General features: G+C 41.5%; 1 protein-coding gene across 2 annotated transcripts in view; it reads right to left on the bottom strand.

Annotated features, from left to right (window-relative positions):
* si:ch73-374l24.1 (protein kinase C alpha type) overlaps window positions 1–13242 on the bottom strand; it is a 254721-nt gene that overhangs the window by 157026 nt on the left and 84453 nt on the right. For both annotated transcript variants that reach the window (XM_017714068.2, XM_017714069.2), the window contains exon 3: window positions 1259–1341. In XM_017714068.2, coding sequence (XP_017569557.1) covers window positions 1259–1341 — 83 coding nt within the window. The remainder of the gene's footprint in view (window positions 1–1258; window positions 1342–13242) is intronic.

The following is a 13242-nucleotide window of genomic DNA, read 5'->3' as shown; positions in this document are numbered from 1 at the left end:
AACAAATAGCTAAAACAGTAATGGCAGCCACTTTGAAGAACGAATTTTGTCCATACTTTTAACATTTTCATAAAAAAGCCATCAAAAGCAAGTTGAGTTGATGTTACGGAGCACTTGATGTGGTTGGAGGCCAGTGTGCGGTGATTAGTAATATGCTAAAACCTGGCGGTTAAAAGCTTTCAGTGCTTGATAGCTGCATTAGCCTCTTAGCTAATTAGCTGAGACTAAATTTGTCAGTTCGGGAAATTCAGGAAATTGTCGTTTCAGGGTGCCATCATTTTAACCAGCAAGCAGCCTGACTAGCTAGAACAGTCACTCAATAAAAAAGCAGCCCGCAAGATAACGGATTATAGAACAACCAGTATCTGCATCCGTGTCAATATCACAGCATAAACCGTGAGTGTAGAGAGAAGCATTGAGGCATGGTTGACCTCCAGTGACCAGCAGTGCTTGGTAGGCCGAATTCCACGTGTCCATCAGCTGATGTGGCACTTATCAGTGCACAGTTCAAAATTTCTTATTTATGATGGTTTAGGGGGCATCAGTGCACATGGCATGGGTGACGTGCTCATCTGTGAAGGCACCATTAATGCTGAATGATCTATACAGGTTTTGGCAACAACTGCTGCCGTCCAGACGACGTCTTTTTCAGAGAAGGTCTTGCTTATTTCAGCAAGACAGTCAAACCACATTCTGCATGTATCACAGCAGCATTGCTCCCTATTAAGAGTCCGGGTGCTAAACTGGCCTGCCCACAGTCCAGACCTGTCACCACTGAAACATCTGGAGGACTATGAAATGAAAAATATGACAAAGGAGACCCCGACCTGTCGAGCAGTTGAAATCCTATATGAAACAAGAATGGGAAAACATCTCACTTTCAAATCTACAGCAATTGATCTCCTCAGTTCCCAAACACTTACAGAACATTGATAAACAGTCATTCAATAAAAAAGCAGCCCGCAAGATAACGGATTATAGAACAACCAGTATCTGCATCCGTGTCAATATCACAGCATAAACCGTGAGCGGAGGGAGAAGCATTGAAGCATCGTTGACCTCCAGTGACCAGCAATGTTTGCTAAGCTGATGTGAAGCAGGGCATCTGCTTGGCCTGGTTCTGGAATCTTATTCAACAAGACAGCTTTAATGCCCCTTATACACTCTCTGATCGATGTTGCCGCTGAGTGGCCATCCAGCAGACAGACAGTATGGAGCGATGGGATTTTTTAAAGATGGGTATGGGCATTTTACTCACGTCTGTGTCTGGCCCCTTGTCAGCTCCAGGGCAGGAGAATGAGACGAACTCATGGCACCTTTTGTGGACCACAAAACAGCACACTAGAGAAAAGAAGAGAAGTGAAGTAGTTATAAAGCATATCATGAACTCTAATGGATTTTGTATAGGAAAATTCAGCCTCAACAATCTCTGCTGCTGTTACAGAAGAGTCCAGAGGTGTCAGCACTATCACAGTGGTGCGTATACGCAGGTATGCAGAATGTATTCATCTCAGAAGAGCCTGATTTAAAGTACACATCTAAAACAGCGTGAAATGTTTGTTATTTTGAGTCTGGAATGGCAAAGGGATAGACTTTGCACTAGTCCAAATAAGCTGAATAAGCAGCACACTCCATGTGTTGGGCTGTTTTCATGCTTCCTCCTAGTGCCTCTTATCCCACCCACATCATGCGCTACTGTAACTGCAGGGATGCCTCAGTATGGGAATTGTGGGCTGATGATGATACCCAATATTTTTCATGTACAAGTACAAAAGGGTGGTAAAGTTGTGTAATGCTAAAAAACACCTGCTAGTTAATTGGCAACAGGTCAGTAACATCAGGCATAAAACAGCATCTCAGAGAGGCGGAGTCTTTCAGAAGTAAAGTTGAGGAGAGGTTCACCACTCTGTGAAAGACTGCACCATCAAATAGAGCAACGATTCAAGAAAAACGTTTCTCAACTGAAAACAGCACTTTTGTTCTTCATCGTCTACGGTACAGAATATCATTACAAGATTCAGAGAATCTGGAGAAACCTCTGTATGTGAGTGACGAGGCCAAAAAACTGTATTTGTTGGCTGTGATCTTTGGGCATTAAAACTCTAAATCGCAAAGAAGAAATCAAATATAAACAGGATCCAAAAACGCTGCCACCTTCTCTGGGCCCAGTCTCGTTTACAATGGACTGAGCGGAAGTGGAAGAGTGTCCTGTGGTCCGAATCAACATTTGAAATGCTTTTTGGAAATCATGGACGCTGTCCTCTGGGCTAAAGACCGCTCAGCTTGTTACCAGTGCACAGTTCAAAATGTATTATCCATGAGGGTTTAGGGGGCATCAGTGCACATGGCATGGGTGACGTGCTCATCTGTGAAGGCTCCATTAATGCTGAATGATCTATACAGGTTTTGGCAACATCTGCTGCCATCTAGACGACGTCTTTTTCAGAGAAGGTCTTGCTTTCAGCAGAACAGAGTCAAACCACATTCTGCATGTATTACAGCAGCAATGCTCCATATTAAAAGAGTCCGGGTGCTAAACCGGCCTTACTACAGTCCAGACCTGTCACCACTGAAACATCTGGCGCATTATGAAATGAAAAATATGACAGGAGACCCAGAGCTGTTGAGCAGTTGAAATCCTATATGAAACAAGAATGGGAAAACATCTCACTTTCAAATCTACAGCAATTGATCTCCTCAGTTCCCAAACGCTTACAGAATGTTGGTTAAAGAAGAGGCGATGAAACACCGCGGTAAACACGCCCCTATCCTAACTTTTTTGGTGTGTTGTTGGCATCAAATTTGAAATGGACATATATTTTTCAAAAAAACAATAAAACGTTGCCTTTGTAGTATTTTCCTTTAAAAAATATAGACATTGACATGATTTGCACATCATTGCATCCTATTTTTATTCACATTGTGCATCCCAATGTTTTTGGAAATGGGGTTGAACATATCTGCTGATGCTGATACATTAACATGAAATCTAACATGAGTAAATCTACCACATGACCTCTGTCTGTAGAGGATTATAAATATAGTAAAAAATAATACAAAGGCCTTAACATTTTACTCTTCCAGACAACAAGAATAGAGCATCAAGTGTAGGTCAGATCTAAACATCTGTCTGATGCTGTCACGATTGGCTCCTCCCTCCCCTCCATGTGCTTTTTGTCTACTTTTTTATCGTCCACGTGCTTCTTTGTTTTGACTCTAAGTCCTGCCCCCTTGTTGTCTGACGCCACCCCTGATCATTGCCACCTGTTTTCCGCCTGTCCCTCGTTATCCTTGTTTTGTATTTAAGCCCTGTGTGTTGCCCCTTGTGTTTGTTGGTCTTTGTTTGCTGGATGTTTTGTTTGTTTGATGTTTGACTTTCTAGTCTTTGACTGTATCCTGTGTTCTGTCCGAGTTGGCTGCTTGAACCTGGACTGTTGCAACTACGACCCTGGACTTGCCCGAAATAAAACTCGCTTATCTCCGCCTCATCGCTCCACGTTACAGATGCCAATGTTCTTAAAGCAAATGTCGGCCAATCATCTGATCATTGTGTATCCATAATCATAATGCAAGCACAGCACCAGGGTAGGAGCAAAACGAAGACGTTAATCCATGCTTTTCTTAAAAAGGGCAAAGCTGGAAATGTCAGCTACCAAGTTCTACTCTAACCAATTAGGTTTTAGGTCAATTATGTGATTATATCCTCTCAGTTCATTTGATCACTATTAAGCATTCGCTCTTCATAGATTAAACAAATGGACTGCGTTGGTTTGCAGTATTTTAGTGAGTGCATATTAATCCTTTTTGACACAAGACTCTTAGATCAGCTTTATATCCTTATTCAGTAGACTATATTGAGCTACCTTATAAAGCACAGTATACACACCCTCCAGAAAGCACTGTACTGCTGGCTGACACTATCGATTATACAAGCGATCAAGCAATGTAAGGATCATTAACTGACTAATCAGTTTTTAAAAAAGGACAAACAAAAAAAGGAACTTTCAGTTGTATGCAAAAGTTTGACAAATAACATGTTTTGTAGATTTTTCTATGTATGCATCCTCTATAGGGAGCCAACTTATTGCAGTTATCTGCTCATTTTAGTGTAATTTCTATTTTTATTGCTGAGTTTAACATACTAGATAAAAGAAAACAAAATATTAAATGTGTCTTAACAGTAACTGTGCATTAGTACGTGTAGAAGTGAGTTCTTCGTTTTATTTTTACTCAGAAAATCAACAAAACATGTCAAATGACCCGTGGACTTCAGCATATGACTGTGTATTAGGATGGAACTAGAAAACAACTTGTTTATGGCTTGTTTAGCTGACCAAGAATGAGCTGGAGTTACCTTCTTATTCTGCTTCTTTTCAAACGTACCGTTACATCCTGGCGCCTGAGGAAAATCCAGAAAAGAAGCAGATGAATAAGAAGCTGACTTCAGCTTTGGCTACCTTGGATGGTGGATTGGCCAAGCTGTATGAAAACTTATTTGTGAAAACTCCCCCAAATGTTTCATTTATCAGAGTGATTTACTTCTACATGCAGAATTCAAGCAGGTGCCAAGAACCAATTCTGGACAACTGAAACCAATAACTCCACAGGGATGCTCACAGCTTCCGACTTGCACCTCTACTCAGTTGTAGAGAGTCTTGGATTGATAAACGTGGTATTATTGAAGCCTTTAAATGATGTCAGTATTTCCCTTCTGATTCTGTATCAAAAATGTATGGTATTGTGATGCTAATACATCAATAGGTATCTAATTTGCATAATTTGCATATCGTTACACCCTAATAAATACAGCAACAGACTCCATGAGCAAGAAGAAGTGATTCCTCTTCTTTTCACGTTTCTCTCTGTGGTGTGACTTTATTGTGAAACCTTTCACCACACACACACACACACACACACACAAGGACAGACACAGGCGTACACACATGCTGCAGTAGAAGGAAAAAGAGAAAGTTAAATTAGATTCATTGTTCTGCTCTGCAGCGGTGTAGCTAATGACGACAGCTCCAGCGAGAGCGCTGGCATCTCATATTGTATGTGGTGTAGCTGCCAGCTGCTTTCTGTCTCACACACACACACACACACACACACACACACATACAGGCATGCACAAAAAGACACACACAAACAAACAGCAGGCATGCAAATTCTAGAAGGTTATTCTACAGGCTTTCATCAGCAGCTGTATACACTGAAAACAGCACATTTAGCCAGTAATTGGCCTCTTCATTACCTGAAACGGACCAGTCGATTGCCCAATTTTCTTAATTATTCCATTGCAATCTTCAAATAGAGGAACTCCTCACACTCCCATCCTCATACACTTTCATGCTGATCACGGAGTTGCAACATATGGACAAAATCCCAGCATTGCGATTGTATTGCTACACATTGCGGCTGCAACACACCTCGCAATAAATTCATAATACCTTGATTAATCGGTACTGGCCTATACTGATGTGATATGATTTGAAATGAGCTATTTTTAATAATTTAGAAATACTTCACTTAAGATGAACTGCTCACCACGTAGCCATGAGGGACAGGCATGCAGGGGTGTGGACAATAAGGCTCCAACCTATTAAAAGTCTTTTTGTTTCAGACCTAATTTTCTAGATTAAAGATTTCTTTAGCCTAAATTTAAACTAACAAATCTAGATAGTGCAAATTCAGTTTAAAGAAATCAGAACGATCTTTAAAAAAACACGCTAAAAATGCAAAAAAAGTGATTATTTCCACAAGCTTCACAAAAGGTTCATCCACCTCATAAATGATTATTATATATTATAAGCTTATGTAGCTATACTGTGTACACATACACACATATATACATACATAAGAACGCAGACTACTTCGGGCTCTACTAGACAGCAGAAGGTGATCAAGTGACTGCTGTGTTTTAATTTTCTCCGGAAACGTGGCCAAAACTTCCACAACTCAGGCATTCAGCTAAAGGGAATACCATTACCATGTTGCATTGATCTCAGTTTATTTGTGGCATAAAAGTTGACAAACCTCATGTCATAGAAAGCTTTTCAAGTTTACTAGTTGTTCATAATCAAACTTCTTCAGAAACAAGACAACATGTTGACAAATTAAAATTAATCTTGAAACTGAAAACTGCATAGAAAATAGTTACACGTATATCATGACACCCATCAGTCAGAGGGCTGTTAATATGGGGGGGGGTAAAATGTAAAATTGTGTAGGATGTCACAAGGCAATGGCAGCAGTGGGCTTTATGCGGAGATGGCAGACACCCTGCAAATGGCTCTGCTTTGGACAGGCATCACCAGCACCGGGAGTATTACCAACACAAATACCTCGCTTCAATGGAGGAGCTCCGGGAATCGCTCCAAGCTATCCAGACCCTGTCAACAGGCTCGTCACTGCTACACACAACACACATACACACAGCTCAGTCTACCGTCTACAGCCTCAGCTAGAATACGATCTAATATATGTCTGTATTAAATGATGCTTCAGTTGCACGGCAGTCACTGGCAGCATGCAGGAGAGAATCTTCACAGAAATGGAAGGAGATTGTTTTGGCAGATGCCTGATAGAGTATGACCAATGGCTTTTACTGGCAATAAAATCATAAGCCCTGTATCAGCAAACATTATTAGTCAAATGCTATGAAAACCTGTCAGGGCCTATGTGAAATTTAACACGGACAAACTGTGTCTCCATACAGAGAGGCAGAGGAACCACCAAGAACACTTATTCTGAAGTTATTCTGAATATTCTGCTATTGTATATCCACAGGAATACATTACACTGTAATTGGACTCTTGGGAGCAATCCATGTCGGCTCGTGTTAACATCCATACTTTACCTATGGTAGAATCTCCCCTTTCTCTCTCTGACACACACACACACACACACACACACACACACACACACAGTCTTGCATTACTTATGAGGACTTCCTTATGAGAAGTTTCTGCTGATTTTTGTATTCCGGTAGCAGGTAATACTACACCTGCACCTAAACCTAACCCTAAACTTAACCTGCCTTTCTGCTCTTTTAGTTTTTTCCAAAAAAAAAAAAACAACAAACAAAAAAAACCTATATACTCAACCAGGACCAACAAAATTTCCCCACTTGAGAAAAGCAAAAAATAAAAATAAATATGTCAGGTTGTCTGACATTGTGGGGACATGTTGCTTGTCCACACTTGAACACATGCTGTTTTCACAAGGACAGCTAGACGTGTGTGCACACGTTTGTCTTACATTTCTAGCGACGACTTCCATTGATTTCTATTGGTTTTGATTTACTGTGCTGTGTTATTGTTCTGAGCAACAATGTCATGCTGTCCTATCATTGTGAGGACATGTAGTCCCCACAAGGATGGTAAAACCAGCCCCTCCAAGTTTGCTCAAAACTTTGTAAACACTCATCATATGAATAGTTTTTGTTTATGTACAATGAAAAAGTATATAGCAAGTAGATTTAAATAATACAAACTAGACACTAAAAAAAGGGAAAAAATCGAATGTTTTAATAAAGACTTTTACTTTTACTCAACCACTTTAATTAAATTACTCAACCACTCAATATTTGCAGCTCTAAAATGTTTAATTCTTTCCTTTCTTCAAGTTCCTAGATTCCTACTAACAGGAGAAATGGTCATATTACACCAGTTTATACATTTATCTGGAACCAGATTGATTTTATTACTGATATAAACACCAATATCAAACTTTTAAACAGTTAGGAGCATTTCTGAATATTTAGTATAACTGTAGAAAATAAAAATGGTGAAATGTTGGATGTGCCCAGAAAGACAATTGCAGCAGTAGAGGATTGTAAAATGACCTGTGGACCAATAAATTATATTAAAATTACAGTAAAATTTAACATCCGCCCATATTTCAAATCATTATGCCATGGTTTAAATAAAACGGAAGAACTGACAAATCATAAAATTAAACTCCACAAAGTTTCTACTGTATATACAATGTTCTGCTTAACATGCTCTGTTACTTTCTCAACACTGTTTTTGCATTTATGGGATATTTGATCTAAAAATGACAAAAATTCACACATTGTTTTTTAATATGTGTCTCAATCTACATTTCTGGAAAACACATGAATAGGAATATAAGTCAAATATTTTATCGGTACTCTGATTAACCAAAACTATAATAAGTGCTTCCTGATCTGAATTCGGCCGAATGCTTAGTAAAAGAACTAAGAGGACACTCAATAGTACAGAGTCCTGTGCATCTTTAACACAGGGGTAGGAAACACAAAGATCTGTTAGGTGATGTAATATTCTTCATTAATACCCCATTAATTATAACTAACATGGATTCAATTCATCTTTATTTTCATTCTACATACACAGCAGTACAGTGTAGTGAGAGGTTTTAGAGTTAGATTAAAGTTCAGTGTGCCTACAGTTCACTTAGTGCTCGATTAGTGTATTAGGTGGGTGCTGTGGGTGAGACCACTTTACCAGCTTGAGGGTAGAAGCTGTTCTTGAACCTGGTGGTTCTGGTTTAAATGTTCTGATATCTCTTCACAGTGGCTGGGGTGTGCGGTGTGAGGTGACACTGCTGGCTTTCCTCAGATATTGACATTGTAAACGTCCTGTATGGGTGAGAGGACATCTGCAGTGAGGGACTTTGAAGCAGGTGGGAACAGTAGACTGTGCCAAATAGAGGTTGAAGATGTCTGTGAAAGTGGCAGCCAGCTGTTTGGCGCATGCTTTCAGGACCCGTCCTGGTGCGCTGTTCGGTCCAGAAGCTTTGAGCCTGTGCAGTCTCGACAGAGCTCTACTCTAGACAGCGTGAGAACCATTTCTTCTGAGATTGAGGTGGAAAAGTTGCTCACTGCTGCAGGCAGATATTATGCCTTATCTAAAAAGCTGCCAGTATGGTACGGCGCACATCTTAGGACTGGCTCACCTCACAGCGTCAGGTGAGCACATCCGACAAAACAGCTTAGGGTTTCAGGAAAAACCTGGGTAAGATCGTGTCTCAGCGGAGGTAGGAAGAAAATAAAAAACCGTAAAGCAAAGGAAAAATATCTCCTGCCTTGATCAACACGGTTTATCTGTTGACCGCGGTTGTTTTTCCACCCAGTTACCCAAAAAAGTGAACGCTGTTACCAGCACGATCTATCTGAGTCCATCAGAATCTTTCAGCCTGACCTTTTCCTCAGTCCTCTGCATATGGTCTCTCTGAATATGGGATCACGTGCAATGTGGACTGATCGATCAATAACCCCCTGGAGCTGATAGCACTGGCAAACACACCTGAAATGTCTCCTCTCTCCTAAGCTGCAAAGACTGCTCCATGACGCCTCCTCACACCTTGGAGCACAAAGCCCACTCACAGCGTTGGGCAGTGGTCTGCATGAAATTTTTACCAAAAGGCACAACCTCGACCTCGTACCTCGTCTGGTGGGGTTAACCAGCAGTGCATCTAGGTGTCACGGGGTGTGCTGGAGCCTATCCTAGCTGTCATCGGGTGGATCACCCATTACAAAACTACGTAAATAAGTTTATAGTATCTGTTTTTACATACAGGCAACCATCAAAAGCAAAATACTGTACATTTAAATCTATCTAGATATTAAGAACAGCAAAAGCCACATAAAAACGATATTATTATTTTCATAACTGCTGAATAACCCAGCGCTACGATTATTTCACTTCATGACTTTTGTATCTCAACAGCTGATTTAGTGCCTCATAGGCTTAGCAAGGAATTACCTCACTAGACATCAAATCAATAGCCAGCATGAGCTGCTCTCAAATTCAACCTGAAATCAAAATGGACCTTTCCTTACCTTGTCGGTTTATATCTCTGATCATATTATGCACAATCCATCATATCACACCATTTAAAAGACAAAAATCCTGATTTCCAGTGAACATTGATCAGTGTACTGACTCGTCCCTGCATCTACATCAGTTTGCACCAGTGGGTGGGGGAAAAATAATACTGGCCAATAATATCATATTTCACCTCAAGCATGCATCACTTCGCTTAGAGACCCCCACTGAGACCACGTTTCACTCAAATATGTCACAGTACAGAAGGAACTGACTTTAACTAATAATTTAATACTTAATAACTGAATAATTATGCAGGTGTAACCCGTTAACAGAATCCAGACGTGTGTGGATTCAAAGAATAAGATGTGGTTTAAAGCGTTGTCAGAGTACAAGCATGGGTCAAAGCCAGGAGGTGCAGCAGGATCACTGAGGCGATCATAACGACAAAGCGAACAAAACCAAAGGGGCAGGGAGGAGACGTAGTCACAGGGCAGGCAAAAGGGTTCCAAAAACACAGAGCCAGAGTCCAAGGCAGAGGTACAGACAGAGGCAAGTAAAATCAGAAAACGGGGTATCAAGCAAGGGTCAAAAAACAAGCAAACCAATCAGAGATAGGTAAGTTCAGGAGAAGCAATACTTCACAATGACCAGTTCTAAAGCCCAGGATTATATTCTGTCTATCCAAGAACAAACATACACAGGTGAATCAAGCGCTGCTAGGTTGGTCTAACAAGTCAGGAGTCATGTGATCCCCATTGGGATTGTGGGTAGTGTAGTTCGATTTGGACCCTGAGTCAATGGGAAGTTGAGCTGTCAGGTGCTCCAGCGAAGGAGTCTGGGAAATGCAGTCCGTTTGGAACTGCGAGTTAGTCCGAGGCCTGACAGAAGGCTGGAAGCTGAAAGTAAATCTCGTGTTGCAGCTGCATGCCCGGCCTCATTCTGCAGACATCCTACAGCACTGAAACTCAATGAGGATGAGGGTCAGTATGGGCAGTGGCTTTCTCTGTAGCCTGAGATCTTGATGATGCTGGACCAGTAAAAGCACTGAATCTGACTAAAGTGTTTGGTTTTGAGTGAAAGCAGAAGTTCCATACTCCATCATGCACATCACAGGTCCTTTCTAACTTGATTAGTGGGACTCTGTCTTAAGACTGTCGGTATTTATATTGTGTTTGTGACAAAAACTGGGAAAACAACATGGAATTGTTATTAACAATTAGCAAGTGGTCTCCAGGACAGCGTAAAATAATTTGGTTCAGAAGAGCAGCCAGGGCCGGCTCTAAATGGCTGCAACTGTAACAACTGCAATTTCCCCCTGGGATCAATAAAGGAATCTGAATCTGAATCTGAATCTGAATCTAGCCTTCAGATGTGTAACGTGGAGCAATGAGAAGACGGAAAAAAATGAGATCTATTAAATGCAAACCCAAACTCAGGGTCAGAACAGTCCGGGGTCGTTGAGCCAACACGGATTGAACGAGGGACAGACATGACGCAAATGAACATAGGAAACACACAACGGAGGCTGGAATAAACGAAACACCACAGGATCAAACAATATATACACGACAAACAAAGACCAGCAACCTCGCAGTGGAACACACAGGGCTTAAATACAGGTAACAACGAGGGATGACAAGACACAGGTGGAAGTAATTAAGGGCAGGGTCTGAAAACAAGGGGGCAGGACCAGGAAGAACTCAAAGAAAACCAAAAGCACATGACAGGACTAAAAGGTAAACAAAAGCACATGAGTGGGAGGGGCCAAACGTGACAAGAGCAATATTTTTCGTGGCCACCTTCTTTGTAGCTGATGTTTTGTAAAATTAGAGGCGAACATAACAAATGTGTAATTCTATACAATTCCTTTTTAAACATGATTAACCAGCTGCTTTTTTCCCCTCACTCGAACGTCTCAGATGACATAATAGTACAGTAACAACTCAGAAGCTGTTAGTGGGCCCTGCTGGTGCCCATGGGGCCATACACAGCCAAGATGCTGGAAATCAAAGCAGCAATGTAAACCTAAATACTTCAGTAAAGTACAAATCCCCAAACAAAACCTGGTTAAGCGCAGTCAAGAAATATTTCCAATTATGGACCACTGTTTTTGGGGGTGACCGCTGGGATAGGCTCCAGCACCCCCACCGCGACCCTGAGGGAGAAGTGGCTTAGGAAATGTGTGTGTGTGTGTGTGTGTGTGTGTGTGTTTTTGGGGGTAAATGCTGAGGAACTACTTGAGCAAGGTTGATTTCTCTGGGAGGGATGTGTCAAGCCTGCGGGGGAGGCTCAGTCACTGATTAAGAACAATTCCCTAAATGAGAGCGGGGCGTCCAGCAGAGCTGCTATCAGGGGTGACCTGACTTTCCTTTCCCTCGGGGTGTTGGGTTAGATTGTTTCTTATTTCACTTTTCTGAATTCAGGCTATGGCCAATGTTGTCCTGCACAAAGGTCAACACGACTGGTCAGAGGATACAGCTCACGCCCTAAATTCTATACCAACTACACCAACAGCTCCTACTTTCCATTCTTAACAGTGCAGTCAATCAGAAATGAGACAGTGATGTAGTGTCTGGTGTTTAGTTTCTGTACTCCAGCTTAATTTGTTAAATGCAGAATATCAGCTTTAATTTGAGAATATTTACAGCTACAGGATCAAGATGCTCAAAACGGGCTGTCATTGTGCCGTCATTCTCCCAGTACAGATGTAAATACCCTGAAATTAAAGAAGACATTCTGCATTTTAACCAATCCAAGGTGCTCACGAGCAAAGCTAACACAACACAAAGCTTTCACGGTTCAGTTATATACACTCACCGGCCACTTTATTAGGTACACCTTGCTAGTAAAAGGCTGGACCCCCTTTCACCTTCAGAACTGCTTTAATTCTTCATGTCAGACTTTCAACAAGGTGTTGGAAACGTTCCTCAGAGATTCTGGTTGGTTATTTGAGTTCCTGCTGCCTTTCTATCATCTGGAACCAGTCTGCCCATTCTCCTCTGACCTCTCACATCAACAAGGCATTTTCGTCCACACAACTGACCGCTCACTGGATGTTTCCTCTTTTTCGGACCGTTCTCTGTAAACCCTAGAGATGGTTGAGCGTGAAAATCCCAGCAGATCAGCAGTTTCTGAAATACTCAGACCAGCCCGTCTGGCACCAACAACCACGCCACGTTCAAAGCCCCTTAAATCCCCTTTCTTCCCCGTTCTGATGCTCGGTCTGCACTTCAGCAAGTCGTCTTGACCACCTCTACATGCCTAAATGCAGTGAGTTGTGGCCGTGTGATTGGCTGATCAGCTATTTGTGTTAAGAAGCAATTGTACCTAATAAAGTGGCTGGTGAGTGTACATTCTGCACTATATACTGTACATGAGAAAAGAGATAAAAGCAAATCTTAGAGTCTGGGCAGACTGTGACATTAGAGAC

Source organism: Pygocentrus nattereri, chromosome 14 (genome assembly GCF_015220715.1).
Source record: "Pygocentrus nattereri isolate fPygNat1 chromosome 14, fPygNat1.pri, whole genome shotgun sequence".
Taxonomy (NCBI): Eukaryota; Metazoa; Chordata; class Actinopteri; order Characiformes; family Serrasalmidae; genus Pygocentrus; species Pygocentrus nattereri.
The sequence above is the reverse complement of the archived record's forward strand: the minus strand, read 5'-3'. Positions and strand labels throughout refer to the sequence as shown.